Below are 21514 nucleotides of genomic sequence, written 5' to 3'. Positions count from 1 at the left end.
CAAGGCAGCTTCCCCTGACCTGATCTGGTTCCACAGCCGCTGCTTCCCTTCTGCCCCCATGAAAAGGCGGATCAGGAGGTCTTGCCGGCATCCTTCTGCCACCTGCAAAAGAAAAAAGGTAAGCAGGACGCCAGGAGTGCCTGCTTCTCTCACAGGTGAAACAGGGCAACTCTAACTACAGATGGGCCTTTGAGAAGGACTTTTCTACTGAGAGCATTTAGATGTTTGTGCCCATTTCATATGTTAGTTGTGCAGAAATACATCTCCCCTCTTCTGGACCCCTATTCCCAACCATCTATCCCCAAAACAAGATGAAAAAACCATCAGATGAGTTGGAAAACCAAGAGAATGAGACCAGTGGAGAAAAACCACCTTCCTTCTTACCCAGTGGCCTCTCTCTGGTGTCCAACGGAGGCCTCTCTGCCTCACAGGAATCCAGGTCCATTTCTGCAAAGAGAGCCTTTCCCTGAAAAAGAAACACGGATTAAAAACACAGAATGGGGAGAAATACTAGAAAGAGAATGGCAAAGACTTGAAGGGTGTGAGATCTCATTCCATGGATGCCTTCCCAGAAAAAGGATGTGCCATCAGCAGACCATTATGGGATGTTCTCTGTCCTGTTTGGAGCCCCTTGGGAGTATCCAGAGGAAAGTCTCTCTCACCTGCTTTCTCTCCTCTGCCTGACTCAGGAGGAAACCTTCGGCCAGGGCCACCGCCTGGGAACTGGTCTCCGCTCCGCATTCCCTCACCCAGCTCTCCATCTCCAGGGGAAGGACAGCCAGGAACTGCTCCAAGATCACCAGGTCCAGCATCTCAGCTTTCGTGTGCCTTTCTGGCTTCAGCCACTGATGGTCAAGGTGGTAGAGTCGGCTGCAAACCTCTCGGGGTCCTTTGGCCTCCTGGCAGCAGAACTGCCTCAACGGCTGGCTCTGCACCTCTGAGCAGAGGGTGTCCACCTCACCATGGATCTTCTGCACAGAGTTTTCCCAGAACCCCCCACTGCTCCCAGTTTGGTTGGCATGGCCTCTTCCTGTTCCAGGGCCAGCTGAGTCTCGCTCACCCATCTGTGCTCTCAGGAAGCCTCTGAGAGATCGGAAGGAACCCTTTGGTCTTCTGCCAAGTTCTGTCCGTCTAAATGAGAAGCTCTAGCAAATCCTAAAAAGCAAATACATTGTTCTGTTACAGAATCTGTAGGACAGGGGGGGAAATGGGCTGGACTTCACTGCATCTCAGACCATGAGCTATCTTTTTGAAAAGGAGGAGGAGGAGGAGGAGGAGGAGAAGAAGAAGAAATAAGTCTCTAGCCTTCTAGCAATGCAAAATGAAGGGATTTCTGAGAGATGAATCAACCTGGTTTCTCCATCCTTCCAGTCAATTCACGACGTCAGAAGCCACTGACAAAGGAGTCGTTTCTATCTTGTGAAAAATGGATGCTTGGTTCTAGTGGGGGTCCTCAGTTGTTGCCCCCCACACCTACACCCACTCCCCTGCTTCTGTCTCCTTTTCTTGCACTTGGACTCTCTGCTGCTCTCAAGACAGACTCCTGGGGTGGGGTCCCTTTTTCTGTGGTCTGAGGGCCAGGTATGCACCTGGCCAACCCCCTGAGGGCCAAATGGGCGGGGCCAAAAACATCTCCTTTAAAATTTAGGAGGCTAATTTAGTATTATTATTCAATTAGATAGCTTAACACACACACAGCCATTGATGCCAAGGCCCTGGAGGCTCAGTGAGTAGCAGCGCCCATTTCCAGCAACAATCCCTTTGGGACAGAGAGGATGTGGTCCTGGGATGCCCTGCTCTGGGTGCGAGGGGATTGCTGCAGTGGCCTCCGTGGGGAGCTGCCCTGGGAGACACTGGGAAACTGGTCCCCAATGCAGCAGCCAGGCTATGGGCTGGGATCCCTCTCTTTATTCCTGGCCTTTCTCTCCCACCTTAACTTCCTTCCTCACTGTTGCTCTTTTTTTGGGGGGGGGGGCTAGTCCACCTCCTCGTCCAGCTTTGGAAAACCATTTGCATATGTTTCCTCTGTTGCGCAATGAGGCTGAGCGACGTCACACAGAGTTAAAGTCCCAGGGACTCCTTTGTTTAAAGAAGGGAGTTTCGTGGGAGTCAGGGATCCTCTGATCTGCAGGAAGGAGAGCGTGGCAGACCTGGCCCCTCCCTGGCAGGACCCTCTCCTCCCTGACTTGGGGTCCCCCCCCCCTGCAGGAGCAGATCAGGCCCCCCAGGCACCCTCCCCTGCTGCAGCCCTGGGACCCCCACTAGATCCCAGAGAGAGGAGACTCACCAGATCCCGGGAGAGACACCGAAGCAGGAAAGGACTGGGGAGGGAGGGGCCTTGGCTCTGGAGGACCTGCCCCCCTTGCTTCCTGGCCTCTCTAGGAAGGCAGCTCAGTTCCCTTTAACCCTTGTCAAGCCGAGTCCCTCCCGCTCAGTCCTCTCTCGCTTGGCAGAACCTCAGATTCCTATTATTTCTTATGGATTTCGGAGGGCAGCTGCCCCCCTGGCTCCGCCCATGCCCAGATATCCTTTTGGGGGTGAGGCTCTTGGCTGGACTCTGAGCATCTCCCTCCCTTGGCCAGAAACCAGAGGAAGAGCTTGCAGGGAAAAGGGCTTTGCAGGAGGCAAGGAAGCTCCTCCTGGAATTCAGGAGTGGAGAGAGATGAGGGGATCCCAGGGTCATCTAGTCCAACCCAAAGCAAGAGGGGGCCGGGTCTAGTTCCCTAAACAGGCAGACCTGTTTAGGGAAGCTTTTAATGTTTAATAGGTTATTGTATTTAAGTGTTTTATTGGAAGCCGCCCAGAGTGGCTGGGGAAACCCAGCCAGATGGTCAGGGTATAAATAAATAATAATAATAATAATAATAATTATTATTATTATTATTATTATTACAACCCCCAGCAATGCAGGAATCTCAGCTAAAGCATCCATGGCAGATGGCCGTCCGATCTCTGCTTAGAAACCTCCAAGGAAGGAGAGTCCACCACCTCCCAAGGGAGACCTTTCCCCTGCCCAACTGCTCTTAGATGTCCCTCAAGGCAGCGGGTCCTGAGTTCTAGCCCTGCTGAAACAACCGCACTGGCTGCCAAGGAGGAACCATGCGAGGTTCAAAATAAAGAATTCCTATTCTCATCATAAATGAGTAATACTTTCTTATGCATGCTTTTTATTCTAATATACAAAAGTATGCCATTTCCCTTTCCAGAAATGGATGGTTGTTGTTATTATGTTTAGGGAAGCTTTTAATAATTGTTGGACTCTTGTATTTTAATATTTTGTTGGAAGCCGCCCAGAGTGGCTGGGGAACCTAGCCAGATGGGTGGGGTATAAATTATTATTATTATTATTATTATTATTATTATTATTAATACTACTACTACTACTAATAATAATAATAATAATAAAAAATTTTATTTATATCCTGCCCTCCCCAGCCGAAGCCAGGCTCAGGGCGGCTAACAACAATAAAACAGTACAAAAGTACAGCACAAACAACACTCTAAAATCATTCATTATAAAATTAATTAATTCAAGCCACTGGCAACCATTGGGCCAGAGCTCTGCGAAGATAACCGAGGGAGGGAGTCAGGCTGCGCCCCGGCCAAAGGCCTGGTGGAACAGTTCTGTCTTGCAGGCCCTGCGGAAAGATGTCAAGTCCCGCAGGGCCCTGGTCTCTTGTGACAGAGTGTTCCACCAGATCGGAGCCACGGCCGAAAAAGCCCTGGCTCTGGCTGAGGTCAGCCTAACCTCCCTGTGGCCCAGGATCTCCAAGATGTTTTTATTTGAGGACCGTAAGTTCCTCTGTGGGACATACCAGGAGAGGCGGTCCCGTAGGTACCCGTAGGTGTGATCCCGTAGGTGATCAGGTGAGTTTTCTCCTTTCGAAAGAGGGAGGTGGAATCTCCACGGTTGCTAATAGCATAACGTTGAAAGACTAGGGAAATATGGGGAGCCCTGGAGCATCTGCTTGGCATGCAGAATGTCCCAGGGTCAACTCCTGACATCTCCTGCAAGGGCCGGATGAAATCCCTACATGAAACTCTGGGGAGCTGCTGCCAGTCAGTGTAGGCCAGGGGTCCTCAAACTATGTTCCCTGGGCCAAATCCAGCCCGCCAGGGTCGTGAATCTGGCCTGCACGGCCATTTCAGTACCCGCCAAGTGTCCGAGGCTGAAAGCATCTCGCTGCCCGCTCAGTCAGTCCCCATACCGAGCTGATATAAATGCCACTGGTGTGGTGGCAGCTCTACCTATGACAGGCCAGGGGGTTTCGCTCAGGGACAGGGAAGTGTTGTCTTTTGGCTTGAAGAGCAAAGTTCAGGTTAGTGGAGGAAGGCAGACTTGGGTCGATTCGGTTTCATTACGTAGACGTTTACTTTAAAGGTGGGAGAAGGAAGTATAGTCCTATTTCTGTGATTGGCACACGGGTCTTTCTACTCATGTGGTTTACATGCTCTGAGAGATGGGATCTATTTTGTTATTTTAATTTTAAAAGGCTGGAGTGGAACCGGAGATTGACCATCTTCTTAGCCTGGGGCATTGGTCAGCAACCTTTTTCAGCCATGAGGCGGTCCACCGTCCCTCAGACCATGTGGGGGACCAGACTATATTTTGGGGGGGGGGGTTGGCTTTTCGCAGTATAGTAGCGCAGAGAGCTTGCTGGGGAGAGCTTGCATTAAAAAGAAGGGACTCAAAAATAACAAACAAGGTTTTAATAAGAAAAACAAAAACTCCTTATACACCAAATACATCTACAAACAAACACGACCCAACCACAACCCATCCCCCAGGGTGAATGGCAGAGCTAGGTGCTGCTCCTTATATACTGCAGCCAATTCCCAACACAGCTTAATCAATGCAACTCAGCAGCACCTGCTATGCTTCACAGCTGTGAATCTGGATCTCATTAGTTTGCTCTGGCCCCTTAAAGGTATACACATTGGGTGAAACAATGAGGAACCTTTAGATTTAAAGAAACAGTTCAACATTTCCCCTGCGGTTCATCATTGTGGAACAAAAACATAAAGCATACTTTGTACATGTTTTTCATGTGTAACCTTTGGAAGTGCTTTAGTAAACATGTCTGCAATTTGATTGTCACCTGGAATATATTTAAACACAACCATTTCATCAGCAATTAGTTTCTTTACAAACTGCAAACGTAATCTTAAGACTCTAGTGCGCTGCGTATTGGTTTCTGAACATAGGATAGCGAGTCCACTCTGGGAATTAAGGTAAACTTTCACTGGTAGTGTTACTTGCATCTGTAGGTCAGCAAATACTTGCATATACCATTCTATATCACGAGTGGCCTGAACGCATGCACATAATTCACTCTCTGTTGTGGAGAGACAAATAATGGTTTGTGTCTGGGGCTTCCATTCAAAAGGACAACCGTTATAACGAAACACCATACCAGACACACCCCTGCAATTATTTTGTTCCACTGCATGAGATGCATCGCAGAAAATTTCAAAACCTTTGTCAATACTTGATGTAAACTGCAACCTATAACGTTTGGTATGTTTAAGGTACATTACCACTCTCAGCTTGGTGCTCAGGTAAATTCTGAACATCATTGTAGCTTTTTGGCTCAAAAACTGCCTTATTGGCATACACAGTATTAAAATGTTCATCTGCAAATCGTTGTGGCATCTGCCTTTTTCTATCTTAACGTCTCAGTCCAGAAGGAGAGTCAGAGACCTCAGACTTAACAGGACTAAGTGAACTACTAGTTTCAGGTCGTAAATCATCATTGTCAGACTGAAGAGATGGCTGTAGGCTAAGCTCACGGTCAGAAAACTCAAGAGAATCTAACCTCCCCTCGGGTGCCTGTAACTTTAAATCAAACAAATTATCAGATTCAACAGGCTTTTTGTCTTCTCCCATTAATTCAGAAGCACCATTTCCTGCTGCTGCTGCTCCTGCTTCCTCTTCTTCCTCAGTTTCATTTATACCATCAGTATCTTGGAAAACAGCAACTCCATTCCAATTTACAGTTTGTATCATGCTTCTGGTAATATGAAATTTGCCAGTTGCTGGTATGTAAATTCTGTACGCCCCCTGCTGGTAGCCGATTAATTTTCCCTGAACACTACGCTCACCCAATTTCTGCTTAGTGGGATAATGCATAATTACATCTGAACCCCAAATGCGTAGGTATTTCAGATTAGGGCGTTTTTTAAACAGCTTCTCATAGGGGGTGACATCTAAACCAGAATGATAACTTCGATTTCTAACAAAACAAAATGCATTGAGCGCTTCAGCCCAAAAATCTTTGGGCAGATTAGCATCATGCAGATAAGTTTTAACCCCTGCCTGCAGGTCACGCTGCACAACTTCAGCAAGCCCATTTTGCCAGGGACTTCGGGGGCAAGATAACTCATGAGTAGTCCCCTGCGCTTCCAGGAATTTCTCAAAATCCTCAAACAAATTCCCCACCCCGGTCAGAAAACAGGTTCTTAATTGGTTTGTTAAAGTGCATTTTTACCCAGTTGCAAAAAACTTTATACTTCTCAAATGCTTGGGACTTTTCAGCTATTGCATAAGTCCAACAGTATCTACTATACTGATCTATCAGGGTAAGCCAGTACTTAGAACCTCCTAATGATGGTGGGAGTGGCCCAACTAAATCACAATGTACACGCTCAAATGGCTCAGTTACTTTCCTTTCTGAGCACCTACCCTTGCGTGCAACCTTGATCGTATTTTTGCAACAGGATAGACATTGCATAAAAAATTTACATGGTTTCAAGTTGAGGCCATTAACAATATTCTTTGTCTTAATTACATCAGAAAAATTCAGGTGTCCCAGAATTCTGTGCACCTCATGGACACACCCAGAATGTGGCCTTACATTCCTCAACCCCTGGCTTGACTGTGCTGCTCTGCAATTTATAGGCGATTGGGAGTAGGTGCGAAAATACAGTCTATATAAGCCATCAGATTCCCGGGCATACAATAGACGTTTGTTCCCCTCAAAAAACTCACACATTGAATTTAAGAAACGCACAGTTATGCCTTGTCGAGCAAAACACCTTACTGATAATAAATTGTCCACTGATGGGCAGTAAATGCAGTTCACTATCGTAATGTTTAAAGAGTCAAGTTTAACAGTACCCCTGCCAAGCGACTGCAGGACTTGTGAATTGGCTAAATGTACATTACCAATTTCCTCTTCGAAAGAAATAATCAAGCTTCGATCGTTGCAAACGTGCTGAGATGCACCTGAGTCCACAACAAAAGACTTCCACTTGGCACCTGTAAGTCTTTTACGACCTGTTGTCCGAGCATGAAAGGCTTGCAGCTCGTTTCTGTCTTTACGGTACGATGTCGGCTGCTGGGCTGACGACCGCGACTGACGAACAGAAACAGACTTGGGAGTACCTCGCTTTCTTTTGGCTCTGCAGTCCTTTGCAAAATGTCCCTGCTTATTGCAGAACCAACAACGCTTGGTCGCTTTAAATGCAGTTGTATCACCACCAGCTTGCATGTGGCGTCCCTCATTACTTCCGGAAACAGGAGTGCTTATGGCACAAGCCTCCCTTCTGTCCAGCTCGCCCATTAATCTTGCCGTTACCCCTTCCACAGTTAATTGTGCTGGTGGAACGGCAGATATCTGGCTAGCTATACCATCAAAGTCCTCATTAAGGGAACAAAGGATGATAAAAACATACTGGATATCAGGTATCTCCATGTCCCTTCGAATTAATTCACAGCGTATTGCCTCCAGACGTCTCAAGTGTGCTGCCAAATCACCACCAGGCTGCAATTTCATCTGGTACAACTGCTTGAAATACGTCAATGCAGACGCTGACTCTTTTCTAACATGCACTGCTGCAAGACTGTCCCACATTTCTTTGGCAGTTTTCTTATTCCTTATGTAGACTACTTGCTGGTCGCTGACTGCCAAATTAATTATCGCCCTGGCTTTCGCATCTCCTTTCGACCAAGCATCAGTTACAGGGTCAGGAGGGTCTTTAGTTACATAGGTCCATACATCCCTAGAGGTCAAAAGCGCCTCCACCCGAAAAGACCATAAACTATAGTTCTCATCTGTTAGCTGTGGGAAGACTAGAGCCTTCTCAACTTCAGGAACCCGGTCAACCATTCTGGAACTCTTCCAGACCCACAAAAAAAACTACGCTAACAGGAGGAGTTTCCAAACCTTTCTCAGAGTCCAAAAATATGCAGTCATCCACTCAGTAGCTGGGCCCATAACCAAAGATGTTGGCTTTTCGCAGTATAGTAGCGCAGAGAGCTTGCTGGGGAGAGCTTGCATTAAAAAGAAGGGACTCAAAAATAACTTAAACAAGGTTTTAATAAGAAAAACAAAAACTCCTTATACACCAAATACAACTACAAACAAACACGACCCAAACACCAACCCATCCCCAGGGTGAATGGCAGAGCTAGGTGCTGCTCCTTATATACTGTGGCCAATTCCCAACACAGCTTAATCAAAGCAACTCAGCAGCACCTGCTATGCTTCACAGCTGTGAATCTGGATCTCATTAGTTTGCTCTGGCCCTTGCTCTGGCCCCTTAAAGGTATACACATTGGGTGAAACAATGATGAACCTTTAGATTTAAAGAAACAGTTCAACAGGGGGATGAACAAATTCCTATGCCCCACAAATAACCCAGGGAGGCATTTTAAATAAAAGGACACATTCTACTCATGTAAAAAAACACTGATTCCTGAATTGTCCGCAGGCCGGATTGAGAAGCTTGCCTACCCCTGGCCTGGTGAGCCACATTCTGGTTGAAGGAGGCCAGGATTGGGCCCCAAGGCCTGCTATGTCCCTCCTCCTCTGCAGTAGGACTTGGAATCCAGGAGAAAACTCTTGGAATAGCATTGCCAGGTGCTGAGGGATGGACTCACCTGTCCCCACGCCCTTCTCTTTGCAGATGTGCTGCAGTTGCACATCCCTCCCCCAGGGGTGAGTATTGGGGAGAACCAGAGCAGGGACTCAGACCTGCTCTCCTTTCCCCCTCACTCTGCACTCTCAGATGTGGAGAAGCCCTCCCTTCGTGAGGAACTGACTTTTGCCTTTCAGCTGCTGGAGGAAGACCAGCTGTTCCTGCCGGAGGTGATTCAGAACTTCGAGAACACTGTCTAACCATCTGGTCCTCTGTCGTCCCCTTCTCCTTGTGCCCTCCATCTTTCCCAACATCAGGGTCTTTTCCAGGGAGTCTTCTCTTCTCATGAGGTGGCCAAAGTATTGGAGCCTCAGCTTCAGGATCTGTCCTTCCAGTGAGCACTCAGGGCTGATTTCCTTAAGAATGGATGTGTTCGATCTTCTTGCAGTCCATGGGACTCTCAAGAGTCTCCTCCAGCACCATAATTCAAAAGCGTCAATTCTTCGGCGATCAGCCTTCTTTATGGTCCAGCTCTCACTTCCATACATCACTACTGGGAAAACCATAGTTTTTACTATACGGAACTTTGTTGGCAAGGTGATGTCTCTACTTTTTAAAATGCTGTCTAGGTTTGCCATTGCTTTCCTCCCAAGAAGCAGGCGTCTCTTAATTTTGTGGCTGCTGTCACCATCTGCAGTGATCATGGAGCCCAAGAAAGTAAAATCTCTCACTGCCTCCATTTCCTCCCCTTCTATTTGCCAGGAGGTGATGGGACCAGTGGCCATGATCTTCGTTTTTTTGATGTTGAGCTTCAGACCATATTTTGTGCTCTCCTCTTTCACCCTCAATAAAAGGTTTTTTAATTCCACCTCACTTTCTGCCACCAAGGTTGTGTCATCTGCATATCTGAGGTTGTTGATATTTCTTCCAGTAATCTTAATTCCGGCTAGGGATTCATCCAGCCCAGCCTTTCGCATGATGAATTCTGCATATAAGTTAAATAAGCAGGGAGACAAAATACAGCCTTGTCGTATTCCTTTCCCAATTTTGAACCAATCAGTTGTTCCATATCCAGTTCTAACTGTAGCTTCTTGTCCCACATAGAGATTTCTCAGGAGACAGATGAGGTGATCAGGCACTCCCATTTTTTTAAGAACTTGCCATAGTTTGCTGTGGTCGACACAGTCAAAGGCTTTTGCATAGTCAATGAAGCAGAAGTAGATGTCTTTCTGGAACTCTCTAGCTTTCTCCATAATCCAGCGCATGTTTGCAATTTGGTCTCTGGTTCCTCTGCCTCTTCTAAATCCAGCTTGCACTTCTGGGAGTTCTCGGTCCACATACTGCTTGAGCCTTCCTTGAAGAATTTTAAGCATAACCTTGCTAGCGTGTGAAATGAGTGCAATTGTGCGGTAGTTGGAGCATTCTTTAGCACTGCCCTTCTTTGGGATTGGGATGTAGACTGACCTTCTCCAATCCTCTGGCCACTGCTGAGTTTTCCAAACTTGCTGGCATATTGAGTGTAGCACCTTAACAGCATCATCTTTTAAAATTTTAAATAGTTCAGCTGGAATACCATCACTTCCACTGGCCTTGTTATTTGTAATGCTTTCTAAGGCCCATTTGACTTCACTCTCCAGGATGTCTGGCTCAAGGTCAGCAACCACACTACCTGGGGTGTACAAGGCATCCATATCTTTCTGGTATAATTCCTCTGTGTATTCTTGCCACCTCTTCTTGATGTCTTCTGCTTCTGTTAGGTCCTTACCACTTTTGTCCTTTATTATGGTAATCTTTGAACGAAATGTTCCTTTCATATCTCCAATTTTCTTGAACAGATCTCTGGTTCTTCCCATTCTGTTGTTTTCCTCTATTTCTTTGCATTGCTCATTTAAGAAGGCCTTCTTGTCTCTCCTTGCTATTTTTTGGAATTCTGCATTCAATTTCCTGTATCTTTCTCTATCTCCCTCGCATTTTGCTTGCCTTCTCTCCCCTGCTATTTGTAAGGCCTCATTGGACAGCCACTTTGCTTTCTTGCATTTCCTTTTCATTGGGATGGTTTTTGTTGCTGTCTACTGTATAATGTTTCGAACCTCCATCCATAGTTCTTCAGACACTCTGTCCACCAAATCTAAATCCTTAAACCTGTTCCTCACTTCCACTGTGTATTCATAAGGATTTGGTTTAGATTGTATCTTACTGGCCCAGTGGTTTTTCCTACTTTCTTCAGTTTAAGCTTGACAACATACCAGGTTATTATTTGTGGGGCAACAATTTTTTGGAAAAAAATATAGCCCCAAAGGGGGGAATTGTTATAAAACTTTGTAGTAAATCTAAATCTAAATGTACCAAGCAAACACATATATAAATATATAAACCACATGTCCAAAACCCACAGGAAAAGTCCTAAAGCCATTTTGACTCTTTCACTCTTTCAGTCACCTCAAATAATTCTCAAGGTAAAAACAATGCACTCAGATTTCTGTTGTAGACTGTCTTTTCTGTGACGTATGTATGATGTTTCTGGGGGTGGTCTTGGACTCCAGGGCAGGCAATTAAAAATGTCTCTATTAAGGGCTTGCATGCATGGCTCGGGGTACTCCTCCTCTCTCCTGCGTGTGGGTGGAGAACCCTGTTGCAACAGTTAATAAAGAACAGGCTTACTAGATGCTTTGCTTCTCAATATTCTCTGGTTGGTCTCTGTTATTTTCTCCTACTGATAGAGAACCTACAAAACAACTGTATATGGGCCCTTGGGTACCCCATAAGGAAAAAGGAGCAGGTTTTTTCCCTTATATCACCTGCAATCATGTGTGGTGGGTTAGCAATTTACTCCTCCCATTGCTGGATATGTGGCTGGTATGTCACATGCCCCTATTTACTATCCTAGGCTTGGGAAGTGTAAGAACGGACGTCAGTCTTATCTCTTCCGCTCTGCTGTGCTTTTGCACTGTTCTTTGTCTCCATGTCTGTTGCTGAAGAAGAGAGAGGGTGCCATTACGATCCGTTTGGAGTTGTCTGCAAATGTGATGAGCATCCCCTCGGTTCCTTCATCCAAGTCACTTATCAAGACGTTGGACAACAACGGCCCCAGGACAGAACCCTGCAGCACCCCTCTGGTCACTTTTCCCCAGGATGAGGAGGAACCATGAAGGAGTCCTCTTTGGGTTTGGTCCATCAAATCCACCTAACAGTTAGAAGAAGAAGAAGAAGAAGAGTTCGGATTTGATATCCCGCCTTTCACTCCCTTTAAGGAGTCTCAAAGCGGCTAACATTCTCCTTTCCCTTCCTCCCCCACAACAAACACTCTGTGATGTGAGTGGGTCTGAGAGACTTCAAGGAAGTGTGACTGGCCCAAGGCTGCATGTGGAGGAGCGGAGACACAAACCCAGTTCCCCAGATTACAAGACTACCGCTCTAAACCACTACACCACACTGGCTCTCAGTGGTCCACAGCAGTTACCTCATTCAGTCTCATTTTACCAGCATCCTCACATAAATATCACAGAGGACTTTGTCAAAAGCCTTACTGAAATCAAAATACACTATTTCCACAGCAGTCCACTGATCAACAAAGTTTATCACTCCATCCAAAAAAAGAAAAGAAAAGGAGAGATTTCTCTGGCTAGGCTTGTTTTTGAGAAAGCCATGCTTTCATCCTGTATGTTTCTAATGTAAAATCTTCAGATGAAGGGCAAATAATTTTTTAAAAGAATAAATGAGGATATAGACAAGCTGGAACATGTGCAAAGGGAGGCGATTTATGTCTTTATTTAATTTGTAAACCACCCGACCCAGTGCTGCCGACTTGAATAAAATATTGGTGGAGGATCAGGTAAGGCCCGCCTTGCACTATCAATCACATGATGCATGCACACCATTTGAATGGCAATGCCTATAATGGCAGCAACTTTTTTTAAAAGTAATATTTTGAGTCCATAGTTCAATTTCTCAGCAGCTCCCCTTGCCCCGGAGAACACTTTTAGCATTTCATCTCCTCTACCTGTGGCATTGTTCAGCAGTGGGGAAAGTGACCTCTTCACACCGGATGTCCATTTGGTATGGCCCTTTCCAGGTTTTTTCCCTGCCCCTTGTGTTTGTCTTTCATTGGTTGTCCTCTGTGTGTTGCCAGTAGAAGCCACAATTCTGTGGGTACTCTAGGTGGTGCAGAAAGCACCTAGAAGCTCCCTAGAGGTTGAAGTGCAGATCAAACTTCAGTTTTGCGCTCTATTAATTCCAATTAGCAGTACTGGGGATGGTTCAGATTCTGGGGCAGTGCTTTTGGCCAGCAGAGGGTGTCAAAGGGCCAGCCTACTTTCCCTTTAAAGCAAACTTGGGTCTCCAGCTGTTTTTGGACTACAACTCCCATCATCCCTAGCTGGAAGGAGCAATGGGGAGGGATTATGGAAACTATCCTCCCGGGAGCTGCTGGGGACCCAAGTTTGGGGAAGCCTCCTTTAAAGCAACTGTTGTGTTTGGCCCGCAAAGATGGGACCTGTCCACATTTGTATTTTCTTGTATTTTGTTTTTCTCATGACCTTTGTGCAGTTTTTAAAAATTTCTTAAAAGGGCAAATTGATAGCAAAATTGTATGGCAAGTTGCGGAGGAATAAAAGGTTACATTTGAAAAAAAACACAAGGAAAACCTGGGGGTTGGCCTCCTCAAATATTTTATGGGGGGGCAAAGACCCCTAGGAATTTAAAAGGGGCTGTATTCATACACCCACATGTCTCAGAATGCTTAGAATATAAAAACACAACATAAAAACAAAAAATATCACATGTTAAAATAGCATTACATGTTAATAAGAAAAAGGCCTGGTTAAAAAGGTGCGGATTTCCCTGGCTCCTAAAGCTGTATACTGGTTTTTCCAACCTTTGTATGGATTCTTTGATGGGAAGTGAGAGAAGAGCTCTTCCTGAAACTCTTTCCACATTCCACACACTGATAGGGTTTCTCCCCTGTATGAATTCTTTGATGGGAAGTGAGATGGGAGCTATTCCTGAAGCTCTTTTCACATTCCACACACTGATAGGGTTTCTCCCCTGTATGAATTCTTTGATGCTTAGTGAGATCGGAGCTCTGACTGAAGCTCTTTCCACATTCCACACACTGATAAGGTTTCTCCCCTGTATGAATTCTCTGATGCCTAGTGAAACTGGAGCTATCAGTGAAGCTCTTTCCACATTCCACACACTGATAAGGTTTCTCCCCTGTATGAATTCTGTGATGGGAAGTGAGAGAGGAGCTATCTGTGAAGCTCTTTCCACATTCCACACACTGATAGGGTTTCTCCCCTGTATGAATTCTTTGATGGGAAATGAGAGAGGAGCTACCTGTGAAGCTCTTTCCACATTCCACACACTGATAGGGTTTCTCCCCTGTATGAATTCTGTGATGGGAAGTGAGATGGCAGCTCTTCCTGAAGCTCTTTCCACATTCCACACACTGATAGGGTTTTCCCCCTGTATGAATTCTTTGACGGGAAGTGAGATGGGAGCTCTTCCTGAAGCTCTTTCCACATTCCGCACGCTGATAGACTTTCTTTCCAATGATATTTTGTTGATGGGAAGTGGAATGGGAGTTTTGACTGCAGCTTTCTCCACACTCCAAATTTTTACGTGGCTTCTCCTCCCTGGGGATTTTATTGTGGTCGCCTTTGTTCTCAATTTCCGATTCATCACAATCTGCAATGGAGACAAAAAGGGATTAGAGCCTCAGGAACAAATTGAGAAGAACTCAATGGAGTTGGGTGTGTGTTCATTACCTGTGTTGTTTGTCATTAACCAACATATTTATTATGAGATTCTGATGCGTTGTTGAATGTTGCTTTGTTTGATTTAAAGTAGTGGTCAAAATTGTGGAAGACTTGGAAAAAAGTGTCGTTCCGCTTTTTGGAGTAATATTATAAATTTATATATCAATGGAAAGATAATTTGATCAAGAATGCAATCAAGAATGCAATCCAACGAAGTTTTTTCAATTACCCATATTCTATCAAACCATATAGCCAAATAACCAGGAAAAGGAAGCACAACTTGCTTAGGTTGACTTTTGTCAGTGTCTTATGTGATTGCTATTATGTGATGGTACATGACACCAGTCAAGCTAGCCAAAATCTATCATTTGCCCGATAACAAATGTTGGAAATGTAAAGAAACTGAAGGTACATTCTTTCACCTTTGGTGGACGTGCCCAAGGATTAAGGCATTCTGGGAGATGATTTATAATGAAATGAAAAAGGTGTTTAAATATACCTTCCCGAAGAAACCAGAGGCCTTTCTCCTGGGCATGGTCAGCCAATTGGTGTTGAAGAAGAATAGAACTTTCTTTATGTACGCTACAACAGCAGCAAGAATACTCATCGTGAAGTATTGGAAGACACAAGATTTACCCACCTTGGAAGAATGGCAGATGAAGGTGATGGACTATATGGAATTGGCAGAAATGACCGGCAGAATCCGAAACCAGGGAGAAGAGTTGGTGGAGGAAGATTGGAAGAAATTTAAAGTCTATTTACAGAAATACTACAAAATTAATGAATGTTAGAATGATGTTGGATTGAGGTTAAAGGGTTATTAGTAATAATGTGGTGAAGGAATATGGAAAGTTGGAAGGTTAATAGACGAAAAACTAAAGGTACAATATATTAAGATTAAGATACAGATAAGGCAGAGGGAAGGGATTTGCTGATTAAATAACTGAACTGGAATACAGAGAGGGGAGGTGTGGGGAGGTCCGGGAAATAAGCAAATGCGAGAAATACTATGAAAATTGAATTGTTTTTATTTGTTTTTATTTATGTATTTTCCTTTTTTTCTTTTATGTGAAAATCTTAATAAAAATATTATTTTTTTAAAAAAAAAGAGACCAGGAGCCGAACAATTCTTCAAGCCACGTGTGAGTAAAGACTGAGTGGAAAGCTGAAAGCTGGGTGGAGCCATGGCTGGACTTGGACTTGGAGCTGGAGCTCAAGGGGGAGCTTCATATTTTCCAGTAGAGAAACTGGAAGAGTCCAATTATATGTTTACAGATGCAGGCATTTTTAAAGAAAGAACAATGTTGGACTGTTATTATTAACCCTCCTGTAAAAGATGAGGATGAAGAAGTAGATGAAGCAGACCAAAGACTGGAGGACAAAGCATATGCCAATCTAATTTTGAGTTTAGAGAAGTCTCAGTTATCTCATGTGTGAGACCTTGAAACAGCAAGTGAGATCTGGAAAGCACTGAAAGCAATACACATTAGAGACACTGCTGGCAGCAAAATTACTCTGAGAGCTCTGTACCGAGCCAGACTAAGTGAGGGTGAATGTGTTTCAAAGCACCTTCAAAGAATGCATGATTTATTTTCACAGTTAAATGAACTTGGGGAACATTTTTCTGAGCAGAGAAAGGTTTATACTGTGCTGTCTTCACTTCCTGAGTCATGGGATAATTTAGTGATGACGCTGGAGGCAATTCCAGAAAGCCAATTAACGATGCATTTCTTAACTGGGTGTTTGCTCGATGAGGAGGAAAGACGCCATGAGAGGAAGGTGTCAATCCCTCACTCCGGAAATGGGAGGCAGTCCAGTGAAAGATGTGCAACTGATGAGGGGCGGCAACATACAGAGGTTGTAGACCACAGAGAGGAAGCAGCTTTCACAGTCAGAAAATGCTATTGTTGTGGGTCAACCAAGCATTTAGTCGACAGTGTACTGTGTCTGGGGGAGAAAACACAAGAAAGGGGCGGCCTGCATTTGCTGGAAAGCGAGGAGACAGGAAGAGTCGAGTCCAGTATGTTTCTGCAGCAGTTCGAGGCACCAGTCATGACATTGGACAGGACTGGATTTTAGACTCGGCAGTGACAAACAATTTTGTTAAGTCTGCACAAGCCCTTGTAGAAAAGCAACCTTGTAAATCTGTAAATGTAGTACTAGCTGACGGAACGGTGCATGAGTCAGCTGGAAAGGGTAGTGTGAATATCAACTGTTTAAGTACCAAATTTACCAATGTTTTGTGTGTACCAAGTTTAGAAATTAATTTGCTTTCAGTTACAAGTCTTGTTAAGCAGGGGTTTATGGTAACCTTCTCTGGGTCAGCATGTAAAATAGAGAAAGCTGGAAAAGTGGTTACACTAAAAAATGGTTTATTTGTTTTGAAAGACCAGCTAATAAGAGAGTCTGGGGCATGTGTTAAAGCCTGTAATAGAGCCTTGCATGATGAGTGCCAGCATCTGTGGCATCGTCATTTGGGGCATGCCAATTTCTGCAGTATTGCAAAAATGCCAGAGTTAAGTAAGGGAATTAAAATGAAAAAATGTTCAGTTTTTCTGGACTGCAATACTTGCAAGGAGTCTAAAAGTAAGCAGGGATCTTATCCTGAAAGTAATAGAATTAGCAAGAAACCATTTGCTTTAGTACACTCAGACCTTTGTGGGCCATTTGCAGAATCTGAAGGAGGAGCAAAGTTTTTTCTGGTTCTTGTGGATGATTATAGCCGGTATACTTGGGTATACTTGTTAAAACACAAAAGTGAAACTGGTCAACTGATTAAAAATTGGGTCAACTATATAGAAAGGCAGTTTCCCTACAAAGTTACCCAATTCCAGAGTGACCGTGGAGGCGAGTTCATGTCTGAAGCTCTCCAGGTATGGTTGAAAAAACATGGTATTAGTCACCGTAAATCGTGTCCTTTTTCGCCTGAAGAAAATTCAGTCGCAGAACGCAAGATAAGGTCTTTGCAAACAATGCTAGATTCTCTGCTAAGTGATTCTGGCTTATCCAGGAAGTTTTGGGGGGAAGCAATTCTCTGTGCTAATTACCTACAGAACAGATTGTTTCATTCTACCATAAACAATACCCCTCATTTTTTGCTTTATGGAAAAAAACCTTTTTTTGGATCATGTTAAAACTTTTGGTTGTTGGGCTTGGGTTCACATCCCAAAAGGACAGAGAAGGAAAGGCGATCCCAAGGCAAAGAAACTTAGGTTTGTTGGCTAGCAAAGTTGGTCAACAGGGTATCGTTTTGCATGAGGGCGTGGCAGAGTTGTGATATCAAGACATGCAGCGTTTTGTGAGCAAGATGGTTGGGCTCGTTTACATGGAAATTCAGAAGTTGTTTTGTCTTCAGATGATACAGATAAATTTGTGAAATCTGAGGAAGAAAAGTCACAAATTAGAGAAAGTTCTGAAAGTGATAGTGATGAGGAATCAGGGGATGAGGGTCCCAGTACACAATCTCCTAAAGCTGAACCAATTTCTCCTTAGGAAGATAGTTCAGAGGGGGAGAGTGCTCAAGTTAGAAGATCACAAAGAAGCAATAAGGGGGTACCTCCAGAAAGGTTTACTATACAAGAAGTAAAAACTGTTGATGTGAAGAACCTCGTGATTATGAGGAGGTTTTAAAGTTACCACACCAGGAAACAGTAAGGTGGAAAAATGTAATGAGAGCAGAAATGAAATCTTTAGCAAAACATAATGTGTTTACTATTGAGCCATTGCCAGAAGGAAAAAAGGCAGTGGACTGTAGATGGGTGTATAAAATAAAACATTTAGCAGATGGTAGTGTTAAGTACAAAGCTAGGCTGGTAGCACGAGGCTTTACGCAAAGAAAAGGTGAAAGTTTTGATGAAACCTTTCTCCTACTGCAAGGAGTGAAAGTGTATGTTTACTGCTAGCTATTGCAGCACAACGTGGGTTTAAGGTAAACCATTTTGATATTGAAACAATTTACCTTAATGCAACTCTGCACGAAGAAATTTTTATGAATCAAGCACCAGGATCAAACAATCAGCTAGAAATTGGAACGAGTGTAGTGATAATGCTTTGAAAAATCTTGGCTTTAAAAGAAGCTTAGCTGATAATTGCTTGTACACTAAAGGAAAGGGTGATAAACAAGAATTATGTTTCTCTTATGTTGATGATTTGCTTTATTCTAGAAAAAATCAAAAGCAAGTGAAAAAATTTGCAGAACAACTAAGAAATGAATTTAAAGTAAGAGATTTGGGGCCAGTAAAAAAAAGTATCTAGGTCTAGAAATTCAAGGAAAAACGATGGAAGTTTTTTGTCGAGTCAAAAAGATAAAATAATGGAATTACTTGAAAGAAACAATATGCAAAACAGCAAGGGAGTAAAAACCCCAATGGAAATAGGTTTTTTCAAGAATGAAGGAGAAATGTACCATTCAATAGTTGGAAGTTTATTATACATTTCATTGTGGAGCAGACCAGATTTGAGTTATGCAGTTGGAAGACTGAGCAGACTAGTAAGCTATCCCACAGAAAATGCCTGGAAAGGTTTAAAACATATTTTCCAGTATTTAAAGCATACACTTGATTATTGTTTAAGATTACCATCTTCAGGGTCTACAAAATTGACAGCGATTGGGCCAACCTGCCTGATAGAAAATCAATTTCTGGCATGGTGTTTCAATTTGGGGATTCCTTGATAGGTTGGAAGTCCAAAAAGCAAGGAATCGTAGCCACATCTTCAACAGAGGCTGAATACTGTGCTTTATCGGAGTTGTGTAATGAAATAAAATTTTACGTTCAAATCCTGTGATTTCGATATACAATGTGATTATCCAGTTCAAATAAGGGAAGACAATCAAGCTGTAATAACTTTGGCAGTGTCTGAGCAGTTTAAAAATAAATCCAAACATTTAGAAATTAAGTATCAAAATATGACTGAAAATGATAAACTAAACCTGATAGTGCTAAAATATTGTTAGAGTATGCAAAATGTGGCTGATATATTTACGAAAGCACTAACTTTTGAGAAACATGCACAACTAGTGGCAAAATTAGGAATTGTTGTGTATGATGTATAAATATGTTTTGTATATGTATAAAGTACTGTTTTGTTTCTGTCTCTGTCTGAATGAGAGGGGGTGTTGGGAAAGAAACATTCTGCACAGAAACAGTAAAGATGTTTGTACCTTTAAGAACAGTTTCTGTAAGCTCTGGGTAAATTGGGTACAGCTGGCCATGACTACAAAAGGAGAAAAGCTGCAGTTTGAACCTGCCTGCAGGAAAAACACCCACAAGCTTTGCTGTTTGTTGTTTTATAATAAAACCTTTATTTAATTTGGTTTTACACGAGTCTTGTGGTGTCACAGTTTGTCATCTGCCACCAGTGGAAAATCCCCCTCTAACAGGAAAAGGTGCACAAAGGCAAGTGACGATGGACGAGTGGAGAAGCTGTGCCTACATGACAGGAAAAAAATCATCTGGGTATATACAAGATGATATGGCACAAAGTAATGGTAAGATGGGTGCAAGGACTGGTCTAAATGTTAGAATTCTAAGGGAAAAGCCATTGCTATCTCTCAAGCAAAGGTTGGAAAGATTAAAGCCTTATTAAGTGGACAGCGGAACAATGGGACACTATCTTGCTTGGTAGTGATGGCATGAAATACGCAAGTTTCTTTAATCGGATAAGAGGAGAAGAATCAGAGAAGATTTATATCCTACTTGCATTACACCAACTGTGAAACACCCAGACAGTGTGATGATCTGGGGTTGGATGGCAGCAAAAGGTGTGGGCAGAATTTGCGTCATTAATGAGAATATAAATGCTCCAAAATGCATAAACGAAATATTTGAGCCCAAACTGAAGTGTTCCACAGGTGATCTTTTCCCAGATACTGAAGCATTTATATATATTTAATATATATAATTCCAAAATGGCGTCGTCGTTAGTGGTAGCGTCGACTTAAGCTCCACATCAGTTGATGCTGTTTTTATTATTTTTATCACTTTTTATTAGCTTTTATCAGCCTCAGTATTTTATCTTTGTTATTTGGCAGCTATTCATTTACAATGCTTGAGCCAAGGGCATGAGTTAAAAGCTTTAGTGAAAGTCTGGAAAGTTCCGGAGAAAGCCTTAATTAGCTCCGGCTCTGCAGGAGTGGAGATTAGACTCCTACCGTGGGTAGACGCCGAGCTTCCTTGATTTACAACAGAAATTAGCAGCGGCTCTATCTCTGGGAAATGCCTAGGAAAAAGAAACGACCGGCCTCGTCTCCACAAGTGAGCCCACAGAAGAGCAAGCAGAGCAAAATGGACGATTTTGTAAGAGCTCAGAACTCACTGCACCAAACAGAACTCATTCCCAGGTAGGTGGGGATGCTTCAATGGGTGAAGATCACCCAGGTGAGAATGCTGAGATGAGTGCTCATGAACTACCATCTGAGGGGGCACCGCTCTATGCAGAAATATTCGCGGACCACTGCCTGCTGGCTGCAAGAACAGTGGAGGAAATTAACATCAAATTAGAAAAGGTAACGACTCTCCTGACGGAGTCGGTGCTCCTGGCAGCCAAAAATAGCTCGCTCAGTATTAGACCGACCACAGCGTTGCCCTCCCTCTAGACCATCGCGTACAGGGGTGTAACCGGTCTGGACTTGATAACCGAGAGACTACAAATCCTAAAAACAACAAAAGCGAAAGTAGGGACCTGATCCTACAAAGCACTCAAGTAGCTCTCGATATATATCCTTTTAATGGTATGCTGCCTTACTGGAAATCAATCGACAGTGTGAAAAGAAACTTTAAGCTTTTACTAAATATCCATTGCAACACTCTGATCGCGATAAACTTGCTCTGCACGGACCCCCAGCACACTAGACTCATGCTGACATTTTCTGACTCAGCTACCCCTAAAATGCTACTGAA

General features: G+C 43.8%; 1 protein-coding gene across 5 annotated transcripts in view; it reads right to left on the bottom strand.

The window, feature by feature from the left end:
* The window catches only part of LOC310675531 (uncharacterized protein), a 122620-nt gene that overhangs the window by 7931 nt on the left and 93175 nt on the right, over nt 1-21514 (bottom strand). For 2 of the 5 annotated variants that reach the window (XM_083436329.1, XM_083436331.1), the window contains exons 2-4: nt 663-1155; nt 385-466; nt 20-102 (exon numbers count right to left, since the gene is read on the bottom strand). The exons of the other annotated variants lie outside the window; for them this stretch is intronic. In XM_083436329.1, coding sequence (XP_083292455.1) covers nt 20-102; nt 385-466; nt 663-1064 — 567 coding nt within the window. In that variant the 5' untranslated portion in view covers nt 1065-1155. The remainder of the gene's footprint in view (nt 1-19; nt 103-384; nt 467-662; nt 1156-21514) is intronic. 5 annotated transcript variants of the gene reach the window in all.

Source organism: Podarcis tiliguerta (assembly GCF_965153285.1).
Source record: "Podarcis tiliguerta genome assembly, chromosome: 4".
Taxonomy (NCBI): Eukaryota; Metazoa; Chordata; class Lepidosauria; order Squamata; family Lacertidae; genus Podarcis; species Podarcis tiliguerta.
Note: the sequence above shows the minus strand (reverse complement) of the source record. Positions and strands in the feature narration are given on the sequence as shown.